At 34.5% G+C, this 16,304-nt stretch overlaps 2 protein-coding genes across 2 annotated transcripts; both read right to left on the reverse strand.

Moving 5' to 3' along the window:
* Nucleotides 1–246: 246 nt before the first annotated feature.
* On the reverse strand, nt 247–2,520 carry LOC308640260 (intermembrane lipid transfer protein VPS13C-like). The gene is made up of 3 exons (XM_081312228.1): nt 2,173–2,520; nt 1,675–1,761; nt 247–372 (listed from the first exon to the last, which is right to left on the reverse strand). The coding sequence occupies exons 1-3, from the start codon at nt 2,509–2,511 to the stop codon at nt 307–309; spliced, it is 492 nt and encodes a 163-aa protein (XP_081168354.1). The 5' UTR covers nt 2,512–2,520; the 3' UTR covers nt 247–306.
* A 4,069-nt stretch (nt 2,521–6,589) lies between these two features.
* LOC308640255 (intermembrane lipid transfer protein VPS13C-like) lies at nt 6,590–15,042 on the reverse strand (the record flags this gene model as incomplete). The annotated part of the gene is made up of 5 exons (XM_081312226.1): nt 6,590–6,738; nt 7,472–7,631; nt 9,241–9,300; nt 10,800–10,879; nt 14,940–15,042. 5 exons carry the CDS (start codon nt 15,040–15,042, stop codon nt 6,590–6,592), a joined length of 552 nt encoding a protein of 183 aa, XP_081168352.1.
* Nucleotides 15,043–16,304: the final 1,262 nt, after the last annotated feature.

Genomic DNA, 16,304 nt, shown 5'->3' on the forward strand with positions numbered 1-16,304 from the left:
TAAAAGGAGCCCTGTCTTTTAAGGAGTAGTCAAAAGTAGAAGCAGCACCCTGTGAAAAACCCTGAAAAGGAATAAATCATCATCATTTTTACAATATGTATATTTCTTTCAAACATTTTACCACTACTACACATTTTTAACTAATTTTGATGACAAAAAATATCCATACATGTTTCATTCTCAAATTCTATTTAATATATTCCAAACAAGAATCAAACATACTTTTGCTAAATTGTTGAAACCACTAAGACAACTTTTGGATATTGTTATATTCATTGTATCTCCTGAAGAAATATGAATTGCCATTTATGGCTCAGGAATAAAATCATCTCCTGGCATCAAACTTTTATCCTGTATTGGGTTCTTCTTTACCTATAATTAAACAACATAACAAATTTAAGTTATCAGTCAATAATAAAATTAAAATACAGTATTAAATTCTTCTAAATTGGTTGCTTTACATTAAGGCTTTTCAAGTCTCATTTTTCAAAAATATTCAGAGCTTCCCACTGACTTAGTGCAGATGAGAAATCTTTCTTTCAGTGCATAATCCATGGGAAGATGCTTTTTAGAACCATAACATGAAACACTCAAAGTCAGCTACTAGACTTGCCTCCTGTGGATCTCCCAGAGTACAACTAATAACTTAGTGTGGCCTAAGTGATAATTATGAGTTGATTAGCAACCTAAGACAGCCCCAAAGTCTACATTAGTCCTTATATGGTGGTATCATCTGGAAATAAGTTTTTTCCTTCTGTTTTCTACAATTAACACATATACAAAAGTAATACTAGCTTTCAACCAGCCATCAGATTCAACCTGTTGCAGTATCACAATCATGTTTTTATTCTAATAACATTTCAAAAAGCTGTAAAACATTCTTTGTTAGCCTCTTTACATCAGAGAGACAAATACCACTTCTACTTCATTCAAAGAAAACTGGGATCACAAGTTAAGTGAGTTCTCAACTTTAAGAATTGGCTATGCCAGTTTCAGTGCACAACTCCTCAGTCAGGAGGCTTCCTAGGAGGTATGCATTGACAATTTATTCAGAGTATATAACACCTTCCCGTTATTCTAGAAATTGTGCTTTGGTATATAGGCTTCTGAAGTGCTCTCAAGTAATACCATAAAGAAGTAATACAAAAGACTTGTTCATAAATAATAATAAAATTCTCTCTCCACTTTTTTGGTCTGTCTCTTAAAAAATCACTGAATATCTCAAAGAGCTTCTAAATTTATCTGAGTTACATCTACCTATATCCACACTATTCAAAATGAAAATATAGGATTTTAATACACATTTGAAAATGTTATATTTAAGTTATTTAATGAAAAATAACTATATACAATATATAAATAGTGAGAAATGGGGCATTTACAAATCTCTTCAGCACCTGCCTTAAGAGATGAACTCTGATTTCTATTGTACTCAATCTGGCTCAATATTGTATTCAAGAAGTCCCTTGGAAACTCCATAGTTCATTCATGAGAGAATGAAGACAAAAATGATATGTTATGCCTGAGTATTACCATGAAAAGAGTTTTAATCACATGGACCCCTTGAAATGGCTTCAAGGATCCTGGACTCCATCTTGCAAATCCCTGAACTAAAAAATATTAATAAATATACAGAGTGTCACTCTATACAAAAATATTTTATGGTTTCCTTACATTAACCTTTAAATTCCATTGTCGCTTCTCCTCCACTCTCTCAATCAGTGGCTCCCACACAGCATGGATTTCATTGTAATAGTGAACCTGAAAAGTCAGAATTATAAGTTAGTCTTTCAACTTTAATTATATAACTCTGTAACCAGCATAGAAAAAAAATGTCAAAAACCATTTATAAACCCCACTGAAAGATACAAAAAGTGTCAAGTGTATTCCCCTTTATTCTTTCTTTATTGTCTTAAACAAATTATTTAGCCAAAGATTTCTTAAAATCAATTCTCACAATACATATACATCAATTTATACAAATTAAATGTTAAAATATATTATCTATTCATATATTTGTTGTTACCATGCATAAACAAAAAATATATTATCTATTCATATGTATTTGTTGTTACCATGCATAAACAATACCAACAAAAAATCTCATCTCTTGATTCTACAATTGTACTTTCAAGAAGTTGGCTCTGAAGGTTCTAAATGATGTATCCATACCTGTAGTGTCATGTCAGCTGCAGCAGCCATCAGAGAAGTCCAATTTTTAATACTGCCTGAAAACTTAGACTCTGCCAGTAATAAAGGTACTGTTCGATGCCCAAGGCCACATTCTAAGGTAATCTGAACTGATTCCACAGTAATAGTACAATTTTCCTCTATCCGTGGTTGTTCACTGTCTCTGAAATTTTCTGTTAATTCTGTTGCGAAGTCAACACCAAGAAACCAAGCGTTATAATCACTAATAGATCTGACATCCCAAAGATTTTCCATTTCCTTAGATATGTCTTTAGATTCATCTTCTTTTGCCTTTGGAGACATAGCAGCCATGATTGTCATCACAGTATTAAGAATTACGAGTGAGATCTTTATAAAGGAAAGCAGAAAAACATTTAGAACAGATTCTTTCCCAGATAAGAATTAATACATATATGATAGAGCATTAAAAATTAATTAAAATTTTAAATACATTAAGTTCACAGCTAGAGAAAACATATTATTGGCATCAACTATCTAATTTTTGCATCCTTTGGAAAGAAAGAAAAATGGATTTCAGAAAACATTCTGAATTTCCATTTGTAACTGGGCACAAAGTCATATTTAAAGAATCTGAATGCCACTGAAGAATAGAGAATTTTTTCAATCCTTTAAATTAAAAAAGCAAAATCTAAGAAGTTATTTCTAGCACACACCTGTCATTACAAATACTTTGTAAGTCAAATAAAGCATTTAATCACTCACTTATTAAACTGATTCAAATTTCACATCAAATAAAAGTCTAAAAGTAATTTATTTCAAATGAAGTAATGGCAACCTCATCTCACCACCCTTTCTTCCCTCTTTTTCTCCCCATTTCTCCTCTCCCCTCCACATGCATGCAAATATAATTGAGAAAACCACTCTGATCTTTAAAAAATATTAAAAAGTATCCTTTCAAAGGAAATCAAAATAAACATTTACATTAAAGAAAATGTCTTTTAATGTTAGAGGTCTTTGATTTTTCAAGATGACTAACATAATGCTGTAGTGTTAAGAGACATCAAAAGATACCATTTTAAGTAACTGCAAATATACAACATTGTTAGAAAAATAAGAATTTACACCCAAAGAACATGATAGGTACTAACCTTAATTATAAATTCTTTAACCATAATGTTTATGTTTTGTTTTCCTGAGGCCCATGTACATTTTTCCATAAATAATGAGCAGGGCTGTAAGACCTAGAAACAAATAAATGAAATTCACACTTCCTTAGTAACAGTTTCAGTAAATGTGTAACAGACCCTTATGAGAGCTACCTCTTACTCAAGCTTACTATTAAAAGCAAAAAAGGAAATCAAATTAACTAAGAACTTTGTAGGAGGGCTTCTGTGAACTATGACAAATCTATGAACATTGTTAAAGAACATTTAACAGTTCTCATAACTTTTTTCATTCTAAATTGTTAAGTAACAATGCAACTTATTATTAGAAGTTTAAAATGTTTCCTTTTGCTAAAATATTTTCATTGAGACCCTCTGTAAAATATATTTTTGAGATATCTATAAAAATGAACTAATAACTGTAGTAAGGTAGATACATGACCATTTTCAGATAATTAACAATTTAGTCTTGAATACCACCAAAAGTCCTTATTAGAATTAATCTCAAATCTTAAAAACTGATTAAAATGATGAAGTCTATATTCTTATTTACAATTAAAGAAACAAAATAATTTTGCCCCAAACTAAATGGGGTAATTACTATGGCATAATAATTTTGAAAAAATTAGGATGAGCTTTCAATGAAGTGATTACTATAAGCCTTCTGTGACATATCAAAAGATGATCTGTCAAAGAACATTTCATGATAAAGTATAGATGAAGCCTAGAACTATATTTTTATGCAAATCTCTCAGCCCACAAATTTTTAAAAATTTAAACTAACACTGCCAATGAGTCAAATAACAGTGGTCCTTTTATCATAAAAATCATCACTAACATTTAAAAATAATTGGTGTTAAGTGTTAATTAACTAAAATCATATTTTTCAATAATGATATGAAAATAACTGAAATTAACTTTTAATAACAGAAGAATACCATCTATTTTGGTTCTCTGACTCCAAGTAAATTTTTCATTTCAAGATTAAATACTCATTCATTCTCTTATTGGGCATACCACAGCGAACAAAACAATAGCTAAAACAAAAAATACTGATGTGTACTACAATTCAAATACTATTTAATAGAAGATAATATAAAGAAAACTAGTCTGAAGGTAACTCCTACTTTTATTACCAGCAGCTATAATTAAGTTATTTAACATCTTTGGAACTTAGTATCCTTATCTGAAAAGCCCCAAGGTTTTAGTAAATAATCTGTAAAGTCCTTAAGAGCTCTCCTACTTAGAATTCTGCCCTTCTCAAAATTATGATCCAAGGCAATTCTTACTGTGGTAATGTTTTTCCCTCTCTTTTCTCTGAGAAAAGGGCAAGCGAGCACTTTCAGATCTCTCACAGAAGCTTCCATTATTTGCTCAAGTTCAGATGTTGACAGAGAGAGGTTACACTGGAAAGAAGCTGTCAGAGCAGGAGCATCAGCCTTTGTCAGGTTGGCAACAAACACCACTTCCGGATCTGTGATCATGGCCTTTAAAGTTATATTTGGTCTTATAGAATCATCTGAAGAAACAAAAAAGGGAACAAAAATTTTTTAAAGTAAATTTTCACTTATCTACACATCATCTACTAGTTACTAAGTTGTTCTCAATATTCTTAATATGATGGATATGTTGAAGTTAATACTAGTAATTGGTTTATCAACACTAATTATTAAATGATATTATCAAATGCTGATTGTACAAGAAAACATAATTTGAAACCTGTTTAAAAAAGATCATTCTCATTTTGATATTTGATTTAGTTGGGAATAATGGTGTTTTGAAATTCTTGGGCCAGAATTAAGGTATGTGCCTGTATACACATATGATAATGTATTATGCTATGCTGAAGCAGCAAGGAGGGGAAAACTAGAGAAAGAACTATCGGGGGAAAAAAAGACGCTGGTAAAGCAGTTAAACTGTTGTCATTTGGTTTCATCCCAAACTATATAATCAGTATCATATAATGTATAATATAAATATATTTAATGGGGCTAGAGATGTGGCTCAGTGGTAGAGCACTCATCTAGCACATGCAAGGCCCTGGGTTCGATCTTCAGCACCACATAAAAATAAAATAAAGGTATTGTGTCCAAATTACAACTTAAAAATAAATAAATAAATAAATTTAATATGTAAATAACTACAGAGATATCAAGAATGATTATAACTTAAGAAACATTAAAAGTAAATGGAAAAATAACATTTGACCTTGCCAATAAAAGTTAGTTTTCCAATCTTGTTGGGTGCTGCACTGGAGGAAAAAAAATGCCTGATCTTAAATAATTATAAATGAATACAGAAAATCACTGATTTACTTGGTAATGCTAGAATATAAAAAATTACAGAGTTGAAAGTGACTTCAGCATACATCTAGGTCTGACACTGGTAAATTTTCTGACACTTTAAAGTATTAAAAGGTGATATAAATATATATAAATTTATCAAAAACTAATTATCTGAAAAAAACACATTTAGTATATCTCAGAATTACACAACTCCTTTATACTTTAGGTCATTTTTATGGAGCCTGTTAAAGTGTCATGAACCAAATTCAGACTAGTAGATATACTGCCAAGCCAAGACAAAGAAAACAAAACAAAAAAGAAAAAACCCAGAGCTTTCTGTTTTTTTTGAAATTCTTAAAGAATTTCATTAAACATATTACACATATTCTTTACCTTTACCAGATTATAATAAACTGACAAAGTTAAGGCCAGGAGAAAACCTAGATGAGTTTAGCAGATTTGCCTAAATGAACATAATGGGCTCACAGATTTTCTTCTACATTATAGGTTTGCTTTGCCTAAAGTACAAATGAATAAATATGACATACAATTATATGATTATATATGAAGATAATATGAAGCTTAAAAAGGTCTAGTAATGATGAAGCATTACATAGACCTTCAACTAAATTGAACTGATGCTTCTCCCAGCCCATCAATGGTGTTCTAACATTAACATTAGTATTCCTTTCCACCTCCTAGACAATTCTCAGAAGGCCATAGCACATGTGTGTGGTTCAATTTTAAGGTCAAGTTGTGACTAACTTCTACAGTCCAAAAAGAAAGCATCCAGTCTAATCACACACTGGCAGGTATTTCACAGCTCAGAGCACTCCATTTGTATACTCCCTGGTATTGAGAGAGAAAGAAAGAAAGAAAGAGGAGAGAGAGAGAGAGAGAGAGAGAGAGAGAGAGAGAGAGAGAGAGAGAAGAGAGAGAGAGAAGGAAAGGAAAGAAGATCACAAGAGAATGAGTGTGCAGGCTTATCTCTTAATGAATTTTTAGTACTACGAGATCTTTACCTTGAATCTTGATTTCAGCAATATTGCTCTTCTCATCACAAACAATGACACAGAAAGCATTCAACTTGGCAAACAGACTAAAGCCAACAACATCACTATCTTTAGAGGACACAATCACTAAAAATAAAACAAAGAATTCTATCACTGTGAGATTCCAGTAATCTAAATTTTGTTAAGCTTTTTTCTCCATATTAACTGAACCACAATTCTGCTAAATATATGTAAATACACATTTTTTAAATTCTCAATCTCTTTAAGATCTCAAATACTTCTGTTTTGTATATCCTACAGAGGTATGTTACTTTTATAAGTTAAAAGCAAAAACAAAGAAAGTAAAGAAAAAAAACGCAAAATAAATAAATAAAGACACTAGACATTACTTAAGGTCACACACCTTAAGTAAAAGAGTCAGAATTTGAATGGAATTCTTTCTGATCTAAAATCTGAACCTGTTTAATTAGATGCTGTCCCTGAACTCCTTCCTTTGGTCTCTGGGTCTTGATTTCCACATGTCTAAAATGGCAGGGAAGACTGAAATGGAACCTCTTCAGGAGCCACTGAGAAGGGAGGGAAGAGCTCAGAATAAATACAGATCTTGTTCCTCTATTACCCTCTCAAAGGCAACCACCACCAAAATAAGAGAAAAAAACAAACATTTTCAAAAACAATAGCATGGGTTATATTTACCCTATAGATCAGGTGCTCACATATGATTCAATTTGAAGAAAAAGGCACAATGAGGGGGAGGGCATGCATTTGAATGATTAAATTAGATGATCTCTAAGATTCCTCATTTCACCCTAGAGTACTAAAACCCCTGCTAACAATAAACAAAACACATTTTTCATACCTTTCTGCAAAGGTGATTTTTTTTGTTTTTCAGTTGAAATCTGTACCTCCTTGACAACACTCACATTTTGACTATCTGATGGAATAATGGTTGTCAGGTAGTTAATAGAAGAGAGAAGTGCTTGTGTTTGCAAGAAGAGATTTAAAGATGAAAAGGCCACCTAAAAAGATGTTTTAGGAAGAAAATTAGTTTTATTTGACCATTTATAACTTGTACTCCACACAGTGACCCACCCCCCACCCCGCCCAGAGGCTCCCAGCAGACTTTCTACCACCTGGAAAGAAAAGAGGAAAGGAAGGTTCAGGACTCTATAAAGTAGGGAGTACATGGAAAGCAAGTTACACCCACACAGTTGAGGGGTACATTAGAATACCACAACAACTTAATTACTCCATCCTCCAAGCATAATGACAACGGAGTTTATAATCTGCCTCTCATGACCATCCTGATATTCAACATAAGCCATCCATAATGCCTTACTGGATTTTTAAATATATTTATCTTTTGGGTGTAGATGGACACAACACAATGCATTTTATTTTTATGTGGTGCTAAGGATCGAACCCATGTCCCGCCCATGTCCCGCCTGTGCTAGGCGAGCGCTCTACTGCTGAGCCACAATCCCAGCCCCCTTACTGGATCTTAATGGCACATTTATTATGATTATTTAAAAGATATAAATCAGAAAATAAAACTCCAGAACTACTACAAAACTCCAGGACCACTGTGGGCTACTAATATGTTTAGAAATGATTCCAAAAGTAGCACCAATAAAATTTAAATACATAAGATACAATTGTAAGTTCCCAGTTACTAAGTGATCTCCAAAAACCACAATAATGGTTCCATCATTTAGAAACAAACACAGAATATATGACTTGTAAGAAACAAGTACTATATGTTTTAAAAACAAAGACTCTTTAAAGCGAAGGTAGGAACACATATTAATTCCAAGAATGTGTGGCTTTCTAACAGCACATTTAAATAAAATCAAAATCTGTTCACAGAAAACAATTTTTCATTTCCTCAAAACACTAAATTGATACAAAAACCACAAAAAGGAAGGTTTTGAAGATTATGGCAGATTTTTCCCCTCTCTCAAAAGCATTCACTTAAAGTCATATCTCTCATTTTCGTTTTAGTGTAACACACAAGTACTTTTCTTCTTCTTTCCTCTACAGTACTGCCTAAGAAGTAATAGCTTCAAAATTACTTACCACCTTTCTTTATACCTTATGCACTTCTTCACTCCTATATTACAAGATGTTATTTAGTTTGGTTTGTTTAGAATCCTGTTAGTTTTTTTTTTTTTATTTATATATGACAGTGGAATGCATTACAATTCTTAATATACATATAAAGCACAATTTTTCATATCTCTGGTTGTATACAAAGTATATTCACACCAATTCGTGTCTTTATATATGTACTTTTAATAAAATGTCCATCACATTCCACCATCATTCCACCATCATTTTGAATCCTGTTAGTTCTCTACATATCAAAGTTACCTTTTCTATAGTACTCCCTTCCCTAGAAATAATACTGAAATCTTAGAAAAGATTATAGTAGGATATGATACAGTAAGTCAAAACAACTGCTTTAATAAACTGAATCACAGACACAGAGCAAGCTAAGTATCTACAAAGTTAATTTATAACTTTCAATGGTCTCATCAAATAACCCATCAATATTCCTTAGAGGACAGTGAACACTTCCAGAATAGGTTATTTTCAAAAGGAATATATTTGTTTAATAAAATCCCTTACCTTAAGTGTTTGTTCCGTTTTTTCAAAAGCAGTTTGAAAGCTTGATCCATTCCTATCAGCCTGAAAAAAGAAAGAAAATTTCTAAGGAACGAACTAAGACCAAAGCAAATAAATCCTTTATTTATAATCTCTGATTAATTTATTTAAATTTACCTATAAATATATTTGTATCTATTTTATATATTTAATTTTACTGTCATTATTTTAATGTTATATCCAAAAAACTTATTGTAATAATGTAAATGTTTTCTCTTCAAGCCTGGGATGATATTCATTGAATTCTGGGAAGAATTCTGAAGGCTGGAGAATATAAATTCCATAGAGTCCATCCATTACTTAATGCTTAAATCCCTCTATAAAGTCTTTGGCAGAGGTGGGTGTGATGGCACATACCTACAGTCCCAGCTACTTTGGAGGCGAAGGCAGATGATTGTTAAGTTCAAGCCCAGCCTAGGAAACTTAGTGAGACACTCTCTCAAAATAAAATAAAAAGGGAAAGGGATGTAATTCAGTGGAAGAACAAGCACTTGCCTAGTATACAAAATCCTAGGCTCAACTCCAATTACTTAAAAAAAAAGTCTTTGGCAAATATAAATATATCTCTCCAGTGAAAGAAATCTTGTCTCCCTACAAGGAATTGTAATCTTTGAAGAATGTTTTGTTTCAATGAGTTCTTCATACTGAGTAAAAAGCAAACAAACAATAAACAAAACATTCATCTCCCATCCTAACCCACATAACCCACCCCTGGTTCTAGTTCTATCTACTGGGAATAAACATAGTAAATTTAAACTCAAAAAATTTACCACCTGTGAGAAACTTTTTGGCCAGACTAGTTTCCCTAACTTTCTGCTCCTACACTACTTTGTGCTTTTCTTTCTTAGAGAATCAGTTATGTTGTCCACCAATCAATGTTATATTTGGTTGTTTCCTTGCCGATCATGCCATTCTAGTATATAATTTCCTTGAGAACAAAGAGTATTTCTCATATCTGTATTCAAGTGCCTAACAGTAAAGGCATTTGATAACAGACATTCAATAAATAGCTGGTGAATACTAATTAAACAAATCAACTAATCCTAAATGCAACCAAATACCATCAGTTTCTTCTTCAGCATTTTTCATGTGATCTATTCTTCTAGTTTTGTTGTTTTACTCTTTCATGTGATATATTTGAGTCTCTTGTCAATCCTAGCAGTTTCCTCTAACAGAATCTAAGTTGACTTTTCCTTTTGATGAAGAATACTAGGCCAAATGTCACCTTTGGATACAGTGAGTGGAGACACATGAATATGCCCCAGAAGACAGAAACAGCACCAACTTCATCCCAGGCTCCACCTTTGGGGATTAGTAGCTTAATGATTTCATAAAGCCCTGTACTGAAGGGCTATTACAGTAAAAGAGAAAGAAGGTACACAAATGGAAGAGGAAATAGTAGTTATCCCTATAATTAAAAATGAAAACACATCCAGAACCATTAGTAATACACTGTCATCTTTTTTCCTCAGAGTATAGTTTTTGAGTATACAACAAATACACAATCATTCTATGGTCCTTACCTTAATATATTCCACTTTTAAAAGATCTAATCCAGGTTTGTCAGAAGAACTAATCAAGTGAAGGGGTTTCTTTCTAGATCCTAAATTGAAGAAAAAGGAAAAAGGGCTTTCAAATAAACAGCTCTTCTAAAATTTTGAAACTTTCTAGGTATCTTTTTATTTTCTAAAAATACTAGTTAAGCTTTAAAAAAAATCTGTTCACATTTTCATGGTTACTGAAAATTACAAATCTTTATATAAGAAATACAACTTACTTTAAAAACATTCATATTTACTTTTGCTTGATTTTTTATTTGTTTTCAAAATAATAAAAACATCTCCTACATATTTTTAAGGCCGTCTTGTGCATGTCTAGGGCAGCATAATAGACTATAGGTTTAAGAATCAGGAAATATGACTTCTAGTTCATCTCTATCCTTACCGAAGGCTACTAATTTTTTTTTCTCAATCATATAACAAAAAGGCTGGACTAAAACAATCTAATATCCTATTGCACTATAAAATTTTACAAAAAGTAATTTATTCAAGAAAATTAAATAATTTTCCTTCATTTAGGCTGAGAGTCAATTTACATAGAAAAGGTTTTTTTAAGGAAGGAGAATTATTAAAACTTTCTTTTTATCTTAAGAATAAGAAGTTCTATTAAATGTCCTCTAAATCCTTATGTAGAAGTGCCAACGTACTGCCGCCAAAAGCTATGCAGAGAGGACTGATAGAGCCACCATTTCATCCACATTTTACTATTCACAATCTATAACTCCTGCTTCTAAGACATCTAATTTTCCCTTGTCCACTGAGGTCTCAACCTTCCCTTAAAAAAAGGCTTAGAAATACATTAATTATATATTTTCCCTTAAGGCAGTAATGTAAACTCTGTATTAAGACAATACCTACAGAATATTAATAACATAAAACATTTTTCTTCCAAACAAAGGCTTAAAATTATAAAACATAGGTCTTTATATTTGACAAAAGTACTAGGCAAATATTAGGTCATTTTAATTATGTGGATTTATCCCTTCCTTCATTCAACTTGGTTACATATGCAAGCACTCACACCCTCCACCAACACCACCTCAGGTGTGCATGTGACAGATTCTCAAGCACCTTGGCCCACTGCTTATTATGCTGCTGAAATGTCTCATCTCTACTCAGGACTATGTCCCAAAGGATTGCATGAAAAGTCATGTTGGTGAGTGGATGTTGTGAAGACTCAGGCCTAGTGCCTGTCACCAGCAAGAACTCCCACAGTGTATTCCAGCAAGAAGGGAAAAATAAACAGGAAGCCACTGTCAAGGCCATGTGAAATATGCCAACCAGTAACCTGTGGCAGGCAAGGGCCAATGTCAGCCCTGCTCAATGGGGTTAAGAGACACCCGATTTTGAAGAAGTACAGAGCAGATAATTCGAGCTCTGTGGTGCTGCTTGTATCTGCGACCAGGGAAGCCCTGGCTGAAACTTCCTGAGGGCCTGGACAAGCTTCTTCTCACAGTAAGCATCAACTATAAAGCACCTCCCTATGGCGAGCCTGCTGGTGTGTCTCCTGGATTCCCGGCTGCAGCCTTGCTGGGTGCCCACAAGCCTGTCCTGAAGGGGAGCCCAGGTTGGAGGGCTTGGCTTACCTTGGAAGACTGGGGGTGTGAGGTTTAGGTTTGCTAGCTATGGAAGGCTTTGATTCAGAAGGAGAGTTTTGGTGCGGCTCCTATGACGATCTAGGAGGGGTGGGATGCGGGTCCCTGAGAGGCTGCGGTGGTGGCTGAGAGTCCGGATGGCGCATCGATTCCTTTTCCCTGGTTTTGTTTTTGCGCTCGGCTAATAACACATCAAATCGTTTTCTTCTACCCTGAACAGCCCTCCGCTGGGTTAAGGAATGTGTCTGAAGAATAAAAAACACAGAAACTGAGGAATCTCTACATGACTTTGATCTGTCACATACCCTCAAACGCCACTCTCTTTAAAAAGCAATCTATACCATCAGCACAGTTAAAGACAGCTCAGCATTTGATGAGATAAAAAATAATTCCAAAAGCATGATCTTTTCTCCGCTGGACTAAAAGCACCCAGTCTAGACTAACTGGAGGAGAATCTGGGAATGTTATTTCTATCAGAATGAAGGAGTCATGTTAGTTGGGTCACCTGGCTATGTAACTAGTGGACAATAGTAGAAACAGGTGACAGGTGCTCATGTTTTGTTACCATGAGAGCAATTGTTTATTGAGGCTCTTATCAACTCCATTAAAGAGTCCCTCTTTCAACCATTTAAAACTCCAAATGCTAACAAAGGAAAGAATCAACGATTCCATAAACACACATTAACAAGTGTTCTTGTAGTAATTGCAGAGAGTAAAAATGAAACAACTGCTTCTCTGTCTTCCAGTGAAAATGCCCTGTGAAGACAGAGTGGGCTGACACATTCTGGAGACAAGGGACCACCATAGCTATGGAAGACCTGAGAGGGTGAACACAAGACCGAGAAAGAACTGCAACAGGAAGAGACACCCAGCAGCCAGTTCCAGTCCCGAGTCTGCAGACAGAGTCAAGGTTCAGGACTGAGAAAGGGGCACCCGGAGGGGAGGAAGGCCAAGGGACAGTTGCTGGCTTTCAGAAGGCAACCAACGTCAACCTCTGATTGAAACACCTGTAAGAAAGCGTCTGTGCACCAAGTGCATTTTGATGATAACCAACATTCTATAAAAACTAAGGTAACGGAGTCTAGTCCCATTCCCAGCAGAAGACAAACCAGTATGTACAAGTGCAAGGTCACCAAAGTTGGCAACTCTTAGTGACAGTTAAGTCTGATCACTGTGGAACGACTTCATAGGTCACAATTCATGAACTGCTGGGGTCTCAGTCTGTAAAAACGCAGGAGACGATGAACCCCAGGAGTGGGTCAGCTTCCATTGATGACAGGGCCCTAGTCACGTGATCCATGAACATAAGTGACTTCATCCACATTTCCTCCTCTCATGTTTGAAATTCGGCAAGGCACACTTCCCATGCTTCCCTACCCTATACGTGCTCTACAACGCACTGCTCTGTGGGCTTACAGACATGTTGGTATGAACTTGGGGGATTTACCTCAAACATTCATCTGAAACATGATAACCCAACCTACTGTCTTACTGGCCACTGTGAAGTATGTCCACCCAAAACCCAACCAGGCACAGATAAATGTGATAAGCTTCTTTTAAAAACTTTAATGTCTTTTAGTATGTAACATACCCACATGAAAGTAACCTGAATGAGGAAAAGGAAAAGTTCTGGCTTTAAGAACATCTCCAAGCTCCACAGTCTCCCCAACTCTACTGCCAACTTGAGTCTCAGCCTAGTGCTACCTCTTGCCTCTGAACTCCTCTCCAGCAAATCACCCAGTGAGATGGGACTGTGTCACTCCCTTCCTTACACAAACCAACGCCCCACGCCGCTTCTTACCTTGGCCTGAGAGTTAGCAGGTTCTTGCCTCTAACTCTGGATTCCTCTAGCTCCCACCTTTCTCTCTTCACTAACCCTTCAGCCACAGTGTCCGCCTCAGGACTGTGAGCTGGCTGTTCCCTCTGCATCAAATGCTCTTGTTCCAGAAGGCTGCCGGGGTTGCTCCTTTTTATCGCTTAGGACTCAACTCCAGTTTGATTCCTAAGATGCTTCAGTTAAACTCTAATCTTAGAACTCACTGTTTTCTGTTTTCGAGCTTGCATTTATACTGGTAAGAGCAATGAGGAAACAACTCACAAGTATTTTAAAAATGTCTACTTAACTATTGAACTTGGAAATTTCGAAATCACATTTCAAGAAAGGCCCATGCCTTTATACTGTGTTTGTGTGTCTGTGTGTTTAACTTTAAAATCTACCAAATTCATAACCAGAGACTCAAGAAGGAAACATAGGTGTGGTATTTCAAGAGACAACTTATAAAATACACTTTCCCTAATTTCAATTTAAAAAAACAGAAAATCACTAGCAGATCACTTTCAATAAAAATCAGAAAACATCCAACATCTGATAGGTATTAACCCTCTCTATGAATTCGACAGTCTACTTCCTGTGAAAGGAGGGATGTTATGTGCCATGACTGGCCTGCAGTCTAACCCCACTTTTCCCTTTTCCCTTTAAAAAGTAATTTTCAAATAGTTAACCACTTACCATAATGTGATTGAAATGCCTGTGGTTTGACAACCTGATTGCAGTCGTTACACACCACCAAGTAGAAATCATCATGGGCTAGACAAAGACCAAATATTGGCATGTCTGCAACAAAGAAACAGAGTGTCACTTACTCATCTGTTTATGACTTCTGTAAAGCCACATGGAGGAATGCTACTCTCCAAAGGAGTCACCTTCTCATCAGCGTTCTCTGACAAGTGCACTCCAGCTTAAAAGGAACAGACATTTTACAGAGGGTTAATATAACATGCACCAAAAATTGCGAGGGGTAATAAAACAAATCTATTAAAATGCAAACAACACATTCATGCAATAAAGCAACGTTAAGTGAATTCTTTCAAGGGTTGTGGTAAGAATCTGAAATCATATAAAATGCTCAGTAATCCTCAAAGCTGTACAATCTGATAGTTTTATTTGTTTAATTATGATTGTTTCCAGTCAGCTGATCCCCAAGTCCTATGGATAAGTTAAGACGGGGAACAGAGATGTCACCGAAGAGGAAAATTGCTGGCTTCACTAGCATGAATATATATGTGTATATAATTCAGACATATATTTTGTATTTATTTCTATATTATATTTATAGATATTATATACAGGTATGTTTTATATTAAATATATATCTAAATAAATAAAGAAATATTTCCCCCCAGGTCACAATCACCTCTAGTCCATTTATTTATACACTGATGCCACCAAACAGAGCTTTGGCACAAACACAGCATTTCACATTATTACTTATAGTTGGTTACCAACCAAAATCGAGCAGGAGATAGTTTTTAACAATAATGTCAACTTGACAATAATAAGCTAACCTATCTGCATAAGCATAAAGATTAAAAGTAAATTTATTCATTGTAAATATGGTTAAATTAAAAGTCCCTACCATGAACAATGGTTCATGTTATTCACAGAACAATGATCTAGGGAACACAGCGTAAAGTTCAGATGGAGAACCTAAACTTTTTAAAGATTTCAACATCAGTGATTTTAAACAAGTATTTTACACTACATGTATTATTTAGAATATTTGCTATAAACGAATAGGTGGCACATTTCAATTCAGCAAATGTTTAAAAGACCCCAAAAGCTGATGAGCATCTGCTTTCTTTCTTAAAAATTTAATTTCACTTTCTCTAGCGTGGGTTATACTGGTGGTTTTTATATGGAGAAGAAAATGCCCTAAGATACTAAATAATGATATTTTCTAAAATAGTAAATGACAGATCTGATAGTCACATGTGGCTGCATCTCAGATTTTTTTAAATAGTTCTATTACACTGAGTTGCAGATGGCTTGCTATGGATCCCAAACCAACATGGTCCAGCATGATTCTGGGATGCA

The sequence above is a fragment of the Spermophilus citellus genome (genome assembly GCF_964194105.1).
Source record: "Spermophilus citellus genome assembly, contig: SCAFFOLD_91, whole genome shotgun sequence".
Lineage (NCBI taxonomy): Eukaryota > Metazoa > Chordata > Mammalia > Rodentia > Sciuridae > Spermophilus > Spermophilus citellus.

What these genes read in the sequence shown, in the direction of transcription:
- LOC308640260 (XM_081312228.1), bottom strand. Translation starts at nt 2,511, where the DNA reads ATGACAATCATGGCTGCTATGTCTCCAAAGGCAAAAGAAGATGAATCT. An exon ending in CAGCTGACATGACACTACAG is followed by an intron (nt 1,762 to 2,172) that starts GTATGGATACAT and finishes CTGACTTTTCAG; the next exon opens with GTTCACTATTACAATGAAAT. An exon ending in AATGGAATTTAAAGGTTAAT is followed by an intron (nt 373 to 1,674) that starts GTAAGGAAACCA and finishes GTTTAATTATAG; the next exon opens with GTAAAGAAGAACCCAATACA.